This window comes from Eulemur rufifrons, chromosome 9 (assembly GCF_041146395.1).
Source record: "Eulemur rufifrons isolate Redbay chromosome 9, OSU_ERuf_1, whole genome shotgun sequence".
Lineage (NCBI taxonomy): Eukaryota > Metazoa > Chordata > Mammalia > Primates > Lemuridae > Eulemur > Eulemur rufifrons.
Genome location: NC_090991.1, coordinates 30,566,134 through 30,585,953, shown reverse-complemented (window position 1 = coordinate 30,585,953; position 19,820 = coordinate 30,566,134). Strand labels below are relative to the sequence as shown.

The following is a 19,820-nucleotide window of genomic DNA, read 5'->3' as shown; positions in this document are numbered from 1 at the left end:
GGCAGCAACCACTGCCTTTGACTCAGTCCGTTAAGGAATTTTACTGTTAGCAATTTCCCTGCCTCCCTAAACTGTAGTAGTGATTTCTAGGTTTTAGAGAAAGGAAATGTAGCTACACTAGAAAAAATAAATAAATAAATAAATAAAAGTGCAGAGCTCCAGGACTCTTCTTTAAGAAACTTACTAATATTGGGTTTACCTAGTCATAGAAATAACATTTTAAGAGTAGACAATGTGAGTATCAGAAAGATTATTATCAGCAATTGGTGGAAATATATCAAACATAACTTGATGCTTTTATAATAATGAAAATCCATGAGTATATAATGCTTAAAACAAAATTTGATTGGTCACCTTTGGAGTAGGCTAGGGAACCAGTTAATAATTCTTAAAACTAGCAAATAAAGTGAAAGAATAAAAAAAAAATTACCCTGAATTTTCTTTACAAACTATCCCTCAAGTTACCTTCTCAGGTACTCTTCTGGGGTTAATGCATGAATGAGGAATTAGAATTTAGACTGTTACCGTATTGTAATCCATAGTGAAGTAAAGGACCTAAGCAAAAATCATCAACAGTTACTAAAACCATTAAGTTAAAAGAAGAGAGAGCAATCCGATAACACCTCAATCCACTGATTAATATTAATGTCTGTATCAGTAAACTTTTACTACCATAATGTTGCTCAACAAATAATCCCAAAACTCAGTAGCGTACAATCACACACATTTATTTCTTGCCTATAAAAACATGGAATCTGTGGGTCAGTTGATGTTTAGCTGGGCTTGGTTCCAAATGGTGTGTTGGTTTCAGGTCAACTTCTCCTGTCTTCACAATCGGTAACCCAAGATAAAAGAGGCAGCCACTATCGAAACACATAATTCTTATGGCAGAAGGCAAGAAGTCTAGAAGCTAGGTCAGACCATGAAAACACATTTGAAGCCTTGGCACAGATGTGGTGTATGTCACATCCCCTCACATTCTATAGGCCACAGCAAGTCAAATGGCTAAGCTCAGTACCCATGTAGTGGAGAGGTATACTTTCCTCATGAAGGGTGGGGAGAGGGAAGCATTACAAGGAGAGAGAGATTATTTGTTGAATAATCATAAGATCTACAACATCACAAAAGGAGAGACAATCAGACATTAGGTGCCCATGATATGATCAAATAAGAAGTGTGCAAGCCAACCTATGAAGTATTCTAGGCCTTAATATCAAACTAGCAATTTACAGAAAATAAAGGAAGTGGAGGAAGATGTTAAAAAACATTACATGGAAGCAATTACCAAAATCTAGAATGTGAATCACACTATAGAGCAATAAATTGTTTTTCTTCCACAAAATAAAAGATGGAGGAGTAACAAACATACGTATTTAAATATATTAACAGAAATCTCAGAGAAATGCGATGTGCAGACCTTGATTGGATCCTAATTTGAATAAATCAAATGGAAAGAGACATTTCTGAAACTATCAGGGAGCTCTGAACGATAATTGCCTATCTGATGATATTAAGGACTGTTAATTTTGTTAGATATAATAATTGTATTTTGATCATGGTTTTCAAAATAACATTATATTGTACAAATATATTCTGAAATATTTAAGAATGAAATTAGGTGCACTTCAAAGTATTCTGAGGATGATCAGGAGCAGAGGAGCATACAGATGAGATAAGTTTTGTGGGTGATGAGTATTTACTAAATTGTCCTATTCTCTCTATTCTTTGGGTTGTTTTAATTTTTCCATAACAAAAAAAAAAAAAAATGCAGACAGAGAGAGAGAAAAAAATGTCTTTTCACCAAACAGAAGTAAATGTGGTTAAGAAGGGGATGCTTTTGAGATGGTGTGTGGTCTTTGAATTTCCCTATTTGTGCCCTGTACAAAGGACAAAATTTTTTCATTTCACAGGAATAACACAGTGACCCAAATTAATGCCTTTCAGGATGCATTTCAAATATGAAAAAAGTGTATATTATATATCTTGTTTCCTAGGAAATAGAGTCTTGAGAACCTCTTCCTCTCTAAAATAGAAAGAAAAGATCTCAAAAAACAGATTTATTTAGCTTTTCCCAATGAATGTCTCTTAATGAACATAAAACAAGTCTATGTAAGCAGAATACTTTCTTTAGTCAGTTGAGATTTTTTTTTGGTAAATCTCTAATCCTTTGGTGCTATTTTGTTTCATATACAGAAGGAAACAGAGCCACTGATCAATTATATTCATGTTTTCATAAGTGAATGAGAATGTGCTTATTTTGTTGAGAAAACACCAATTTTATTTGAGATTATGATCAAATGGCTACATATTTTTAGGAGGCACAAAGAAAATGAAATTTCAAGGGAACTGCCATTTTAAAAGAAAACAACTTGTGAATAGGGAACTAATATTATTTTCCCCACAAGAAAATGGGCAATGGTTAGTCCTGTGTGGCATTTCAACCCACAGTGATTTACCTGAAGGAAATCATTAATTCTTCCTGGCATTTTAGAATAATAACATGATGATGAGACACCTAAAAAGCACTCAGAGAAAACATTGGTTGCAAGTGCCTGCCCAAATTGTTTAATGTTTGTCAAACTTGAATTGCATTTGAAAGATGCATCACTATAATGGATTTCCAGTTCTATTTCCACATGGGCAAGGCTTTGTAGCCATTACGAGCTGTAGTTTATTACTTTGCATTATGTATGAGATGATTTTTGTGAGCAGGTACACAAACACAAAGGGGAAAAATACAAGAAAGCAATTTCTTTTATTGCTCAATATACAGCAGTTAGGAATAATTTGGAAATTTTTCAAATAGCTCATTTTGGGAATTTCTTATCTACTTAGGACTGATTGTTTTCTGCAGTGTTACTAAATAATTTGGCTGTAGCTAAGATTGACATTAATTCTAAGGGAGTTATCTCTAGTTATAGATTAGAAGCAAAATGTCATAAAGGCGGTGCTAGATTTGGAATAAAAAGATCTTCAATCTCTGTTTCTAACAATGATTATCTGTATGTGACCTTGGTCCTATAATTTAATTTCTCTGGGCCTCATTTTCCTCTTCTCGGAACAAGAAATAATACAGTCTGCCTCACATGACAGTAGTGAAGATTACATGAGCCTACCTCAATGGTTACTAAAAAGTAGATACTCAAAAATGCTGGCTTAATCCAGATTACTAAATGAGAGCTAATAATACATGTAAATGGATTTTGCAAATTGAAAAACACTACACAAATATAGCACAAAAGTATAACAGGATTATTTTGTTTGTTTTGTAAAATTTGTTTTCAGATGTCTTGATAGTGTTTCACCAAAGACTGTTATTTGGGGATTTTTCTTATTAGTGAAAAGACTGGGTGTCAAAACTGAAGCCATTCTATCTTTTAACCTTGAGATAGGATCAGCCAGTCCATGGAATCTTATTAAATTGGGTCTTGAACTGCTGTTGTAAGAAACAAAGAACTGTTATTACTGATCCTGTGGAATGGCTTCAAAATGGTGGTGTGTTTTGACATGAAAAGTATTGTAGATGAATTGCAAAACATGAAGGGTAATTCTTATGCATAAAATCTAGCCACCATAAACTGAGCAACTAGTCTCTTACACAAAGTGCCAGAGAAGCTGTGCATTATTTTTTCTGTACAACATTTGCAGCCACACGATCTGTAATTTATGCACAAATGAGTGGAAGCAGAGGGAATGTGTATGTTCTTCCTGGTTTTGGCAAACGGTTGCCACTTTTAATCCAAAACACTCTCAAATCTGGCCAATTTTTCTCCATACTCTGGAAGAATCATTTTCTTTTGGCCAGAGACTTACTGTAAGAACTATCAAGCCTAGAGAGGAGGTTTTGTTTACAAATTCAGAAGGGAAAAAGATCAAAATCCAGGCAAGAACAGAGAAGGTCCTGCAACCTTAGCTCCATGTGGAGTCACACTTCAAACTTCAGAATGAGAGTTGGCTACACTCTGTGGGAAGGTTAATTTTCTTTTAGAGGAGTGAATCACTTTTTAGATAAGCGAAACAGTTGCCCAGTTAGAGAACACATTTCTAGTTATCAGTGCATGTGTTCTTCAGCAATGTTTTGCTCAGACTCCAGTATACTTTCTGTGAGAGTACACACAAAACACAAACTACAAGCAAGGAAAGACTAAAAACCACGAGGATCCATCCAGGGTACATGAAGATGAAGATAGAGCAGAACTTGTTGTCAGATCCCATTGCAAGTCTACTTAATGTAAAGTAAAATAGCGCAAGTCTACCTACAGATTAGCTTTCATTTCTACAAATTCAAAATGCCAGGTGCTGACAGTTTTGAACAGTTATGAGACCTCAGGAAAATATCATTCTGCTGTAATCTTCAAATCTTCTCAGGGCATACTGTATTCAGGTTTTTTTCTGTTCCTTTTCACACCAGAAGCTTCTTTCACAACAACATTTAGGCTATAAACTGGAGATAGTATGGTGTGGTTAAAAAAAAAAAGTGGGTTTAAAAGTTATATGGAAGCTCAAATCCTAGACATTTTTGTCCCCTCAAAATTGTAAGCTCAAAGCTCAGCAGCAAAGAATTATTGTCTCTGAGCTTTAAATTTCTTTAAATGTTTAGAAGTTAAATGAAGACAGTAAGGTGTCAGAAAATTATAAAGTTGTGTTAAATAGAATTAAGTGCATATGTGTCTTGAATAGAATTAAATATATACATATACTATATGTATATGTATGTATTATGTGTATATATAAATGCAGATATGGCATATACAATATTTTATATAAAATATATATTTTACATACACATGTGTTTATACAAATATGTGTGTATATGTATATACATATGTGTATACATATATCTATCTATTGAGAGAGAGAGAGAGAGAAACAGAGACAGAGAAACATATATGCCTACAGAGACAGAGAAAGTAAGAAAGATATTTGAAACTTAGCCCAGGAACTGGCACATAATCAAACTTCTATAAACAATATCTATCATTATTAGTTCCAACATGCATCTATTCACTGTTCATTCACAAATATGTTTGAGTGGCATATATGTTATAGAAATGAAATAGTAAACAATACAGTCATTGCATTCAAGAAGTTTATTTTGTAGTTTAGAAAACATGAAAGTGACATATTCAGAAGAGTACTACAAAAGAGATAAACAATGAAATACACAGGAGAATTATCTAATGCAATCTTTAGTGCTAAGGGAAAGTTTCTTATATAAAGTGACATGTAAGTTATGAAAAAGCTGAAGCACAAAAAGGAAGCCACCAAGCAAGAAACAAAGGCTGGGGGGAGATAAGGTAGATATGAGGTTCTACATAGAGGTGACATTAAGGGAAAGAAAATAACAAACTATAGGCTATTTTAGAGAGCATTCTGTGGGTAACACACTATACTAGGAAATTTACATATTCACTTAATCCTCAAGGTGAACGGTTATAGAACTGAAACTCTGTCTACCTGACTCTAATGTGTGAGCCATTTACCATGATATTATAGCACATTTGGGACTGGCACACTATGGGTTGGAGAATAGAGTCAGACAGGTGGTAAGAGTGGAAGGCTAAAAGGAAAAGCTGAAGGTGCTAGTTTTGGAAAGGCATTACCAATTGGGGCCCAGGAAAGAGGAGAAAGTTCCTTAGATATATGGTTTAGAAAAGACATCTGATGGCTCAATACATGGGCATGGCTGAATTGGAGACAAATCTAGAAGAAAAGAGACCAGTTAGAATTTTGTTTCAGGAATCTATTAATATATGAGAGATAATAGTGGGCCAAAGTAGTTTGTTGACAGAAGTAACAGTAGAATATGAACAGATTCAAGAGGTTTTAAAAAAAGGACAACTGACAGAACATAAAGAATTATTAAATATGCATATCAGGAGGTAAGAGAAGAGTGATATTTGGGGTCTGAGCAACTAGCTAGATTCACTGAGGTAGGGAAAACAGGAGAAGCAAGTTTTAAAGGCAAAATCATGTAAGATATAAAGTGTTTAGTACATTGAAGCCATTGAATACACGGTAGATTTTTTTGTCTCTCTTTCTGGTTCTTTTTGCCTTTCCAAAGCTACTATAATGGACATCCTGGTTCTAGTTTCACCAGTCAACATTGTATCAAATACAGATGTAAATTAAAATTGTAATTATTCTCCCAGCTCAAGAAAGGTCTTTGTCATAGGAATGAACTAATCACTACAGTAACAGATATAGTCATTGTCCTTTTAGATGTACACAAGTTTTCCAAACAAGGAAAAATATTCCTAGTTTTTAATAAATTTCATATAAATATTTTATCCAGGAAAAGCACATGCAATATGCAAGATGATAACATTAATAATATGCCTAGTGTGGTGCCTGGCACATAATAAGTGCTCAATGTACATTAAGTGAAATGGTAGCTCTTCAGTTCCATTAACCAGGCAGGTTCTCAAAACCTATCTGTTTTTAGTCTTAAACCAAAAAGTCTGATTAATCTATCTGAACAATATTCAAAAACAGGAAAAAGGAAAAGACAATAAGTCTTCTCAAGTCTAAAATTCTGTGATTCTACTATGAGGAATATCTGATGGATATGCTAATTACCCTGGATCTGGTCACTGTACATTATATGCATCAAAACATCACTATGTACCCCATGAGTATGTGCAATTATTATTTGTCAATTAGAAAAATAGAAAAAAATTGTGTGTTCCTCTGGGCATATAACACCACAAAATCATTCTTTCACAAGCGAACCTAGAAAATCAGAAACTATAAAGACACTTTACACGTAAAGCCTATAAAAATCTATGAATAAATCACAAGTCCTGGGTAATATAAAGTAGATTCAAAATCTTACTCAGCAAGCTCACATTTTATCAGTCCTGAACGTTTCCCATTACTATTTTCTCTTGAAGATATGATTTTTGGGGCTTACTGAATTCTTACTATCGGTCCTACTGTAAGAGTGTAACATACATTATCATTCACTGTCCTTACCATAATGATCAGTTACCACCCATATTTACATACTGAAAAACAAAATAAAACATCTGGGAGTTAGAGAGATAATTTACCCAAGCCTCATATTTGAGAACTATAATCCTTACAGTGCATGTGTTTTTTGTTTTTAATTGTGCTCTGAGATATGTTGGAAAGAACCCTCAGCTTACTGTATAGATCCATGCCCTTATCTCAATCCAAATCACTTTTTTAGAAATGTCAGCTTATAAAGGTTTTCTCTAAGTTCCAGCTTTCTTATTAGTAAGATCTGGCAAAAGATATCTACCTTGTTCACTTCAATAGGTTGCTAGGGGATTAAAAATGCTGATTTATCTATAAGTACTTTGTCAACAGTAAAGAAATATTTACACATGTATGGAACTGTTATAATATTATTAGCTCACAGATTGATGTTAACACTAAACTAAATTAATAGGATCTCTGCATGATTAAGAATTAGTAACAGTAATGTTAAATATAGGTTTTCTCCTAGTAATTTTTAAAAATTTTCCTTACATGTAAAATTAATAAAAATTGATTATACCTCATTAAAGCATCAAATAGATAATGCAGTACTTTCAGTTTTTGGCAAGTCATTGTAATGGATAATTTTTATTGGTTTGATAAAATTTATCTATGTAATTAATGAGGTTGGTAATTATAAGTCAGAATAAAATCTGATAAAAGTGAGAATCTGTTCTCCCATCCTATTTTAGATAGCTCTTTTATAAAATATTATGTCCACTGTATAATGATGAAGTAGGAAACAAGGCCCATATCCAGGGTCCCATTTGCAATATTAAAATATTGGAGGACCACTTCTTGCCATTCTATATATTTTTCACTTTCAAATATTCTCCTTCCCAGAAGATAAATTTTTAGTAAAATTAAAATCAGAATTTTCTAGAAATATTTAATAACTCATCTAACAGCTCTCTAATTTTGCCCATATATAGTACTACTTACAGGCAAATAAAAGAAAGCTATGAGAATAAATTGATTGCACACAGTCACACACACACATACTCAATCCAATATGGATGAAAATTAGATTTTGTACACAAGTTTTATTCAGATTAAAGGAATAAATACCTTGTAAAGAAGTCCAACACTCTCATTAAATACAAATGGACCAATGGGCCTAAATCCAGAGCAAGAAGCAATTCATTACCTTTTTTTTTTTTTGAGAGCTTTATCTTACCATATTATAAATTCATCCTCCAAGTATCCTTTAAACTTATGAGTGTATTTAGGTATCTGTATGTACCTATTAAACCCATACATTTTCTCATACACTTTTGTCATTTCCCCATCATAATTCATAAAGAATTTTCATTGCTTACCAGATAAACCAAAATTCATTCTTAAGAATCTTTTACAAAGTGGAAATAATTACATCACCTTTGGAATGATGCTTAACTCTTTGCCAATTGAAAACATTTTGATGTAGGAGCCAGAGAAGAATTGAGAGGTTTAGTCTTACCCATTTTTTTGGTAGAAAAATGAAATTTCAGACAAATGATATTGCTTGTTCAAGGTCAAATAAAAATTAGTGCTCGAGCTGACAAACCTGGGCCTCCATACTCTGTGTCTAGTGCTCTTTGTACTAAAGATCTATGGCTTGGTGCTCTTCTTCTTTTATGCAGAGACAGTCTGATAGGAAAAATGGAGAATAAAAAATAAAGTAAGAAAATAAATGTAGTAATTACAAAGTATGAAAATAATAAGCACCATATATTAAGTGTATGACAGGCATGATTCTAAACATTTTTCATAAATATTGTACACATTCCTAAGAGCATCCCTATAAGGTGGATATTATTGGTATCTTTTATAGATGAAAAAAATACCTGAAATACAGAAAGACTGAATAACTTAATATAAGTCACAGAAATAGGAAACAGTGGAACTAGGATTCAAACCCAAGAAATGACAAAAGCACACAGCTATTAAATGGAAGACCAGCAGGTTAAAGAACCAGTCCCAGGAAAACCACGGTGTGAAGTCCTTCATTCAGGACAAAGCTGGGTATATCAAAGAGCTAAAAGAAGACTAATGTAGCTGAAATATAATTTTTAAAAGGGGCGGAGGGTGATACTATATAATGGGGAAGACTGCCAAGGGTGAATTACACAGGGTCTTGGATGCCATAAAGAAAAGTTTGAGGTGTTTTTTGTTTTTTTTTTTCAGCTCATTATGGGGGTACAAAAGTTCAGGTTATATATATTGCCCATGCCTCCCCATCCCCCCAAGTCTGAGCTTCAAGTGTGTCCATTCCCCAGACAGTGCACATAGCACTCATCATGTAGGTATGCACCCATCCCCTCCCCCACCCCCATCCCCCCCAGTCAGAATTTCAAGCATGTCCATTCCCCAGGCAGTGCGCATCGCACTCATCAAGTAGGTATACACCCATCCCTTCCCCCCAGCCCCCACCTCTGTCCGATACCCAATTGATGTTATTCCCAAATGTGCACTCAGGGAAACCAGTTTGCTGGTGAGTACATGTGGTGCTTATTTTTCCATTCTTGGGATACTTCACTTAATAGAATGGGTTCCAACTCTCTCCAGGAGAACCAAAGAGATGCCATATCACCATTATTTCTAATAGCTGAGTAATATTCCATGGTATACATATACCACATTTTGCTAATCCATTCATGAATTGATGGGCATTTGGGTTGTTTCCACATCTTTGCGATTGTGAATTGTGCTGCTATAAACATTCGGGTGCAGGTGTCTTTTTTATAGAATGACTTTTGTTCTTCTGGGTAGATGCCCAACAATGGGATTGCTGGATCGAATGGTAGGTCTACTTGAATCTGTTCAAAGAAACAGTCACGAAAGTAAACAACCTACAGAATGGGAAAAAATTTTCACATACTACACATCAGATAAAGGACTGATAACAAGAATCTATTTAGGACTCAGGAAAATCAGTAAGAAAAAATCGAACAACCCTATCAAAAAGTGGGCAAAGGACATGAATAGAAATTTTTCAAAAGAAGATATAAAAATGGCTAACAAACATATGAAAAAATGTTCAACATCTCTAATCATCAGGGAAATGCAAATCAAAACCACAATGAGATATCACTTAACTCCAGTGAGAATGGCCTTTATCAAAAAGTCCCAAAACAATACATGTTGGCGTGGATGCGGAGAGACAGGAACGCTCATACACTGCTGGTGGGACTGTAAACTAGTGCAACCCCTGTGGAAAGCAATGTGGAGAAAGGTTGAGTTTTTAAGCAGCATAATAGAAAGGCACTGAAGATTTTTTTTTTTTTTAAGTAGGTTTGTAACATGATCTGAATTAACATTTTTAAAGTTCAGTCTGTTTGAAAAATCCATGTTTGCTCAGGTCTGACAGCCATCTTTTTATATATGTATCCATCTATTCACTGAACAAGCAGTTGCTCAGTGCTGATTTTAGTATGCATCCTTACACAAAGTGCGCAATGCCAGCAATATCACTTACACACCAAACCAAATATATATTCACTAACAGTAAATGTTTCTATCTGGAAGTTGTACAATAATTTCCTGAATCCTAGCAGCTTGTACAACACTACGTACATATAGTTGAAATATAAAATAGTCAGCTGGTTATCTCCATTAAATCAACCAACTATTTAGCATATTTAATTTTTCCCAGAATCAACTGGTTATTTTGACATCATGTCCTATTTCTTGGAACTTTAGTCTTCTTGCTTTGTATTTCTAGGTAAGACATAAAAACTGTTGCAAAATGTAAATCTATGTTACTCTGACAGGCAGACATCAGGCTCTGACAGTGATTCATAGTACTTATAATATTACCTACAGAAATCATACTAAGACATAAAGCTACAAGTTTTCAGTCTTGAAATAACTTTCATCTATACACTTAGCAAATATGCAAAAGCAACCAATATAATAGGCACTCTCATATGTCATCTATTTTCCTGAGCTATCTAACAATTTAACTTAACATTTATTAAATATCTACTATAAGCAATGTGCTATTATAAAGCACCAGGAGAGATAACAAAAAAAAAGTATGTTCTCATGCTTACAAACCTTTAATGATATGAGGTCCTGATATCATGCAATTTTACTTTATGATGTTAGACAATAATACTAAAGATCATATTTTACAGCAAATCTGCAGAAACCTAAAAGTAGCTTTCCCAGTAAAACTGTATTTTTTTGTCTCATTCATTGAAGCAGGAATGTCTTCAAACATTCAACGTAATAAAATAAAAGAAATTTCAATGGTCATGGGTATATCAAAGGATCATCTTTTTACTCACAGAACCACAGGATCATAAAATCTCTGAGTAGAAAGAGACCTAGAGGGCATCCAGTCCAATAATTTTTGGCTTTACAGTAACATAAGAACAACCTAGGGTGCTTTTTAGCAATATAGATTCCCAGGCTCTAGTCCCTAGAGATTGACTCAGCAGGTCTGGGTGGTGCCTAGCAATATGTACTTTGTAAAAGTTGCACAGGTGATTCTGGTATATAGTCAGATTTGCAAACACATACCTGGCCCAACTCCTGAATCTGTTATGTAAATACATTCTGCACTACCTCTCCCAACAGGTTGTCATTTAGTCTCTGCTTTAATATACATGATGATAGAACCCCAAATCTTAGACTGTTGCAGTTATTAGAATGTTATCTACATATCTGTATCTATCAGTATGTATATGTGTGTAGGGGTGTATGTGTTTGTATAGATAGATATATAGGTATCTGTTAATATCTGTCTCCAGAAATAATGCTGTATGCTTCATGAGGGCAGAGGCCAGAGCTGTTTTCTGTACTATTGCATAATTTACCACTTAGCTTAGACCTTGATATTTAGAAGATAGTCATTAAGGTTTGTTGAATGCATACTTCACTGAATGAGTTCCTTAGTTTGACCTGAAGTTTCTCTCTCTCTATTGTACTAGTTTTTATAGTTTTAGGAAACTTAATAAGTCTACATTCCAGATACTGGGAATACAAACATGAATAAGGTATCCTCTTCTCTACTCTCAAGGCTCTTAATTTTTCTCCTGGTGAAAAAGATGCAGATACTTTTAATCCACAGTGGTAAGTGAAATGTCAAAAATAAGTCTGAGAATTGAGAGGAACAAAATTAATTCAGCTGTGACTGAGGTGGAGGAAAGGGAGCAATAGCTGTCTGAATACTTTCCAAGAAAAGTGATGATAAATTGAGCTTTGAAGGCCTAGCACTTGAATGCTTGAAAGTCCACACACCTTAAATCAAATAGAACAAATTATGTTCCACTTCTATAGTGTAGCCATTTAAGTGTATATAGAAAGGTCTGTCTCTCAAACTTTCTCTAGGACAACTAGCCAAGTTTCTTCAATTATTTCTCACATATAAGTGTTACATATCTCTTATTGTTTTTGTTCCATATCAAATTTTCTTAAATATCCTGAATTATATAATCTAAAGAATCTCTAAAGGCAAAAAATATAGCACATCTTTCAAGTTAAAAAGCTGTAGCTGAACTCCTAGCTGTGAATGATAAATAAACAACACTCATATATAGAATATAAGAAACCCAGCCTCTCCTGTCAGCATGCTAAATAGAATTGAAAGCTAAAAGATGACTAATACAAATGGGTTTAAAGTGAGGCACTGACAATTGTTAACTTTACCATCTTGGTTAACTTTATAGTTAAGCTTCCGATATATAGTAACCACATAGGTGTATACCCATGGAAGTAACTCCATTTAATAAGCTGAGAAAAGATGGCTCTGAGTTAATGTCATTGTCATAGAAACAATTCTTGCCTATTAAATCAATGAGAGGGCTGAAGAAGCCTGGACTTTTATTCGGACAGGTTTTGTGTAGTGTTTGGGGAAAATGCTGAAATTTCAGGAGACAGAGATACTAGCTGTAATGGTAAAATACTATTAACATTCTAAAAGTTAATTTTTCCTTGTTTTCTAAAGGCATAACCCTAGTAATAGACCTCTATACTCTTTAAAAAAATAACTTTTTAACTGGAAATGATGCATTCCATTTCTTCAAAGAGATTTGGGGAAATCTATTGAACTCCTCTGAAGAACTAAATCAACCTCAGGTTGCATCCATATACTGGAAAACTACAGAACCCCAAGGTGATCAAACAAGCCAACAGCTGCTAGATGTCTATTAAAGCAGTACTAGAAAAGCATGTATTTGATGCATTTCTCCTGAGACATTTGTATCTAAAATGAGACAAGAAATCACATTCTCTCTTATAAATCAACTTTGACAAGTCCCAAACTGGGAATATATCTGTAATTAATAAATGAAAATTATGAAGCTTATTTTCTGCACTTACTTCAACCCATACTGCCCACTATTGTGGAGTTATACCCAATACTTGTTAGGCCTTTGAAAAATGAAAATTTGAAATGAAAAGGATCTGTCAGCTATTTGTTAAGGCACAGGCTTCTTAATAGGTTCATAGGATAAAATATATAAATGGAAGCTCCTTGAGGCCCGGAAAGAGCACATGGTAAGCATTTTGCATATGCTTACTACTTGATTATAGTCAGTCAAAAAATACAGGGGTGGCTTCAGTCTCTAATCTGGGGAAACAGCCCATCTACCAATAGCTATTCAAGTCATGGCCAAGGATGATAACTTATATCTAGGCTTTCATACTTGGACAAATGCTGTATTTATCTCTTTACTCAAGATTCACAGTGTTTTTTAGATAGATTGGCCTGTCAGAATAAATTCCATTAAATGAGAGAGTTACACAGACGGTTTCTGAATTCTGAATTTTATATCAGGAGATATAAAAAATATTGCTGCAAATGAAGTTTTAGATTATCAAAATTGTAAAAGCCTCCAAACCACTCTCTATAACAAATTATTGTTATATTTACCAATGAGAATTTTTTTTAATTCACTACTGAAAATTAGGCTTTTGGGGTCCCCTAACCAGCCAAATTCAATGAGTAATATGTACTATTTCTTCAGAAGAGGTGTCTCAGTCTGCTGCTATTTTGCCTGGTTATTATCAACAGGGTCAGAGAAACTTGTCCAGGGGTAGTGATGGTTGAGATAGGTGTAGAAGAGTTCAGGAAAATGATGAGGAAACCTATAGCAGTAATTCTCAAAGTGTTGTCTCAGCACCAGTGACACCAGCATTACCTGGGAATTTGTTAGACATGCAGATTTTCAGCCCCACCTCAGACCTACTGAATCACATACTCTAGGATGGGGCCCAATAATTTATGTTTGAACAGGCCCTGCAGATGATTTTCATGTATCTTAATATTAAGAGCCAATAGACTAGAAATTAGAAATTTGACAGAAAAGGGTGTGTTCAAAATACTTTAATTTCTTTAGTGTGACTCAACTTCAAGTGTGGACAGTGGTAAAGTTTGAGGATGAGAATGTAAACAAGATGGCAATATGCCTCGTGCCTTCACATGCAGTTTACACCACATCCTTAGGATGATGGAGAGCTACTCAAACACTGGCAAGCAGGGCATCAATAAGGAGGTACCTGTTAAAATAACTCTAGGGGCAGTATGAGAAATATACTGAGTCCCTGACCGGAGGAGTTTTCCTGCAAAAACAAGAGGATAATTGATTGGGAGATTGAATGATATTCTAGTTACAGAAGACTTCTGGAGACTGGGAAAGGACTCTCTTAAGTCAGGATGGACTGAAAAGGAGGGAGAAGACAAAGATATACATCAGATTTTTGAAGATGGGTAGATGTTGGAGCTACTAAAAGCACTTAACAACAACTAAGAGGTGCCATTTTCAGAAATAAAATAATTGGATTTGTTGAATTTGGAGTTCCTGTGGGCATCAGTAGTTTTAGGACTCAGAATTCTGGTTATCAACTATCTCTCTGTCTAGGTATGTGTAAAATTAAGCTGTAGGAACAAATGTGATATCCTAGGGAAACAATATAAGAGAAAAGAGAACTGAGCAAAAAGCCCTGAAATCACTAAAAAGAAATTTATGGGCATACTGGACAGAAAAAAGAGGGCGGCAAAGGAAACTGTAGTCTCTAATTTTTGCACTGCTACCATGGACCTAGTCATCTGTTGTCTATTGACAAAAATCATTAACTTAGTTGTTAAAAATATGGCTAATCTTGAGGAACTAAAGTTTGCATATTTTTTGAGAGAGACCTAGCTTTTTCAAAGATAAAGTTAAAAAAATTGTTAAAAACTCTAAAGCAGCGATGCTTTCAAAAATTATAATTTAACTTAATAGAAATAAGGACATTTACATAATGGCCTTGAAACTAAGGGGAAAAACCAGATTTAAAGCACAACTTTAAATATTTGTAATTTGACCAAATAGAAAAAATTAATAATTATAAAAAGACAGTTGCCCAAAGCCCTTTCTCCCATCCCTCCACTGGTATTCAGCATCCCCTTGAAATGAGTACTGCATACTTAATGTATACAACGCTCCTCCTCCACCTTCCTTTCAAAATCTAAGCTTTACTATATTTACTGAGGAGAGGAACTTTCTATTTAAAAAATCCATTTATATCAGAATTTATTTCCATAGTATCCCTTGATCTTAGGGAAGGTCATAAAGACACCATGCTATTTCATGTTACTTTAGAGATATAAGTACAATTATGACCCAACTCACAGTTCAAAAGTCAATATTGTATGCTGGGGGGAAGAAGAGAGTTGAACATAAGGTGTCAGCCTTACCTTAATCTTGGCCTCTCTGGAAGTAGATATATTTATTTATTTAGCAAGCAAATCATTCTACAGAAAAATTCTGCAATCTTGCCAAGATATATTTTTGCATCTGATGGTCTTAGCTGCCTTCTAGCCCCCTGCCCCTACCCTTACTAGCCTCTAAGGACATGCACACATATACACACATATTTTAGGGTGGGGATGGAGTATAAGATGAATTATCTCTTTCCAAAAATGTCTCTCCTTTATCTCCAAATTATGGATAATGAGGCCAGAAGTGTAATTACTGAAGGAGTTTGGAAAGGTAATTACTGAACTAATTTCAAAAATGGCGGTGATTGCAATACAACAAAACTCACTTTATAGCTGTCAGAGCCATTTGGAATATGATAAACATCTTGTGTTTGCAAACCCAGATGCTGTACCAAAGGGAGTTCCATATTAGCAAATTACCACAACGACCTCCTACACTCAACTCATTTTGATTTCGTAATGAGAAAGCCGATTAAACTGGAAAAACTTTAAATTGTGACTGTTAAAGTTAAACAAGTTACGAGTCTTGACGGAGGTGAGGGAATAAAGAAAGATGGCAGGGTTGAGGAGCCTGCTCTGAGATCCTACTGAATTACAAATTTCGAAGCCTGAAGTTTGCAAACAGCTCCACTTTCATCTGTTTCCTCTAATTACTGGAGAGTTAAAGTTTAATGGAACTGAATAGCAGTACTCCAACTAAAGCACTGAGCTTTGAGACTGCAGATCAAGATTGCAAGGGAGAGTGGCTATTTCCAAAGCTTAGGCACAAATGTCCATGGAACACATAAATTTCAACCCCATTATTTTGGCTTCTCTGTTCTCTGCACTTTCTCACCAGGATCCAGCGAGCACGCCGTCTCAACCTCTTCCAGTCCCTTCACTCACACTGGCAGAGAACAGTCTCTTTATTTCAGCAGTCTCTGTGCTCCCATAACACCACAGATGTGGTTTCCTTTCCCTGCCTTTGACCTAGAGTCTCTCGTCTTTGCCACCTCTTTCCGTCCTTTTGTGACGACAGTGGCCCAGCACGGGCCGTAGAGCTCTACGCTCACAAAGGTAAGTGCACACTGCAACCGTGCTCAGTGCTCTGGGCGCTTCAGGCTGCCTTGGTCTTGCTGCTCCAACTCCAAGGGCCCTCGGAGGCGCGCCCTGATACCTCCATCACTCATCATGACCAGCCAGTTCTGCCTCCCTCTAGCCCCACACCTCTCGCCCATGAAGACTTTGACGTCACGCTTCGGAAACATACAAGTGGGCATATCCGTGGCCATCCAGCGCAGTGACAAGCGAATCCACCTTGCTGTGGTCACAGAGATGAACAGAGAAAACTCTTGGGTCACTGTAGAGTGGGTAGAGAAAGGAGTCAAAAAAGGCAAGAAAATTGATCTTGAGACCATATTTCTGCTGAATCCAGCTCTGAACTCTGCTGAACACCCCACGCCGTCCAGACCTTTGTCCCCATTGTCTCCAACGCCCTCTTCCGCCATCGGAGATCAGAGTACAGCCACTCGATGGGTTGCAGTGACCTCCCAGAAAAACAAATCACCCTCAGGGGACAGCCGGGCCGTGAGGGTTCCCAGCAACCCATGTCTTATGAAGCAGAAAAAGTCTCCCTGCCTACGGGAAATTGAGAAACTGCAGAAGCAGCGGGAGAAGCGCAGGAGGCTGCAGCAGGAGATCCAAGCTAGGCGCGCCCTCAATGTCAACACGGGAAACCCCAACTACGAAATCATGTGCATGATCCAAGAGTACCGCAGGCACCTGGACAGCAGCAAGGTGTTGGTCCTGGAGCCCCCGGAAGACCATCGGATCTGCGTCTGTGTGAGGAAGCGGCCTCTCAACCAAAGAGAAACCACCATGAAGGACCTGGATATCATCACCATTCCCTCGGACAATGTGGTTATGGTGCATGAGTCCAAGCAAAAGGTGGATCTCACCCGCTACCTGGAAAACCAGACCTTCTGCTTCGACCATGCCTTTGATGACACGGCCTCCAATGAGTTAGTGTACCAGTTCACCGCCCAGCCGCTGGTGGAGTCCATCTTCCGCAAGGGCATGGCCACCTGCTTTGCCTATGGGCAGACGGGCAGTGGGAAAACGCACACCATGGGGGGAGCCTTTTCCGGAAGGGCCCAAGATTGCTCTAAAGGCATTTATGCCCTGGTGGCACAGGATGTCTTTCTCCTGCTCAGAAACTCCACTTACGAGAAGCTGGACCTCAAAGTCTATGGAACATTTTTTGAGATTTATGGGGGCAAGGTGTATGATTTGTTAAACTGGAAGAAAAAGCTTCAAGTTCTTGAGGATGGCAATCAGCAGATCCAAGTTGTAGGGCTGCAGGAGCAAGAGGTGTGCTGTGTGGAGGAAGTGCTGAAACTCGTCAAAATAGGGAGTAGCTGTCGGACTTCCAGGCAGACATCTGTCAACGCTCACTCATCCAGGAGCCACGCGGTGTTCCAGATCATCCTGAAGTCAAGAGGGAAACTGCATGGTAAGTTTTCCCTTGTTGATTTAGCTGGGAATGAAAGAGGAGCAGATACTGCCAAGGCCAACCGGAAGAGGCAGCTGGAAGGGGCAGAGATTAACAAAAGTCTCCTAGCCCTCAAAGAATGTATCCTGGCTTTAGGTCAGAACAAGCCTCACACCCCATTCAGATCCAGCAAGCTGACGCAGGTACTCCGGGACTCCTTTATAGGCCAGAATTCCTCCACTTGCATGATCGCTACTATCTCTCCAGGGATGACCTCTTGTGAAAACACCCTCAACACTTTAAGATATGCAAACAGAGTTAAAGAATTAACTCTAGATGTAAGGTCCTACCATCGTTGCCTCTATCAGATTGGGCACAAGGCACCAAAGGTGTTAGAAAACCATATTAGAAATTCAGAAATGTCCCTTCAGAGTGATGAGTTTATTAAAATACCTTGTATACAGAGTGAGGAGGAAAAAGAGATTGAAGAAGTTGAAACATCATTAATTCCATTAATGAAGGATACAACAACTTCATGGAAGCAATCTAGCCAATGGTGTGAGAACATCCAGCAGATAGCTGATGGAGTAAACTATGATATTGATTTTTGTATTGCCCAGTCATTGTCCATTTTGGAGCAGAAAATCGGTGTTCTGACTGAGATCCAAAAGAAACTGAAATTATTACACGCTGACCTCCAAATGAAGAGCAAGGCAGAGTGAAGTCAAAGGCAAAAGATCCGGTCTGAAATGATGGAGGCAGTGCTGCAGCTTTTACCACTCTTATACATGATAATTGTCAAATTATCTAAATATAAAGACCTTTCTGAAAGCTTAAAACAACTTAAAAATATTCTGATCAGAAATGTGCTCTTCCTTCTTCCTCTGTATTTCTATAGTTGGTTTTCATTCTGTAGGACATGGGTTCTCAACTGAGAATGATTTTGCCCCCACCACAGGACATTTGGCAATGTCTGGAAACATTCCAGATTGTCACAGTTGGGGAGTGGGGATACTGGAATATAGTGGGTTAAGGACCAGAGGTGCCGCTAAGCATCCTACATTGCATAGGACTGCTTCTCAAACCAAATAATTATCTGGTTGAATATATCAGTGGTACCGAGGGTGAGAAGTCTGGCTGTAGAAGAACCAGCTGTGATGAAATCAGATACCCTAACTTTACACTAGGAAAGCAAAATACTGTGAATTAAAGTGGCAAAGGTGAAAGCACACTAAGGGGTAGAGCCAATGGAGTAAATCTAATGATACTCAGGAATCTTTCTCTTGTATTGCTGTGTAGATTTAAGTGGTTTCTAAGATCCAGTCAATTGGGAAGAGGGATTTCTTTGAGATCATGTGTGAGAGCCTGGAATTGAGATAAGTTTGTTTTTGTTTTTCTTTTTTTTTTTTGAGACTTTGAGTTGAAATTGCAAAGTACCATGCTCTCTGGGAATGACTAAATAATATGTGTGTGTGTTTTGCAGAAGCATGGCTTTGCTGACTTTAAGTTGGTTTTTTTTTTTTTTTCCCTCACACTCTCACATTTTGTACTTAAGTGATTCAAATAAAAATGCCTTTCTTCTTCAAATTAGTGTGGGGAATAAGTCAGCAAAACAGTAGAAAAGTTCCCATATAAAGTGGAGTACATCCCATAAAGGAT

At 36.6% G+C, this 19,820-nt stretch overlaps 1 protein-coding gene across 1 annotated transcript; it reads left to right on the top strand.

The window, feature by feature from the left end:
• Nucleotides 1-16,754: 16,754 nt before the first annotated feature.
• KIF2B (kinesin family member 2B) lies at nt 16,755-19,026 on the top strand. Its single transcript, XM_069481165.1, has one exon. It carries the CDS (start codon nt 16,862-16,864, stop codon nt 18,881-18,883), a length of 2,022 nt encoding a protein of 673 aa, XP_069337266.1. The 5' UTR covers nt 16,755-16,861; the 3' UTR covers nt 18,884-19,026.
• Nucleotides 19,027-19,820: the final 794 nt, after the last annotated feature.

Coding starts and splice junctions, on each gene's coding strand:
- KIF2B (XM_069481165.1), top strand. CDS start 16,862: ATGACCAGCCAGTTCTGCCTCCCTCTAGCCCCACACCTCTCGCCCATG.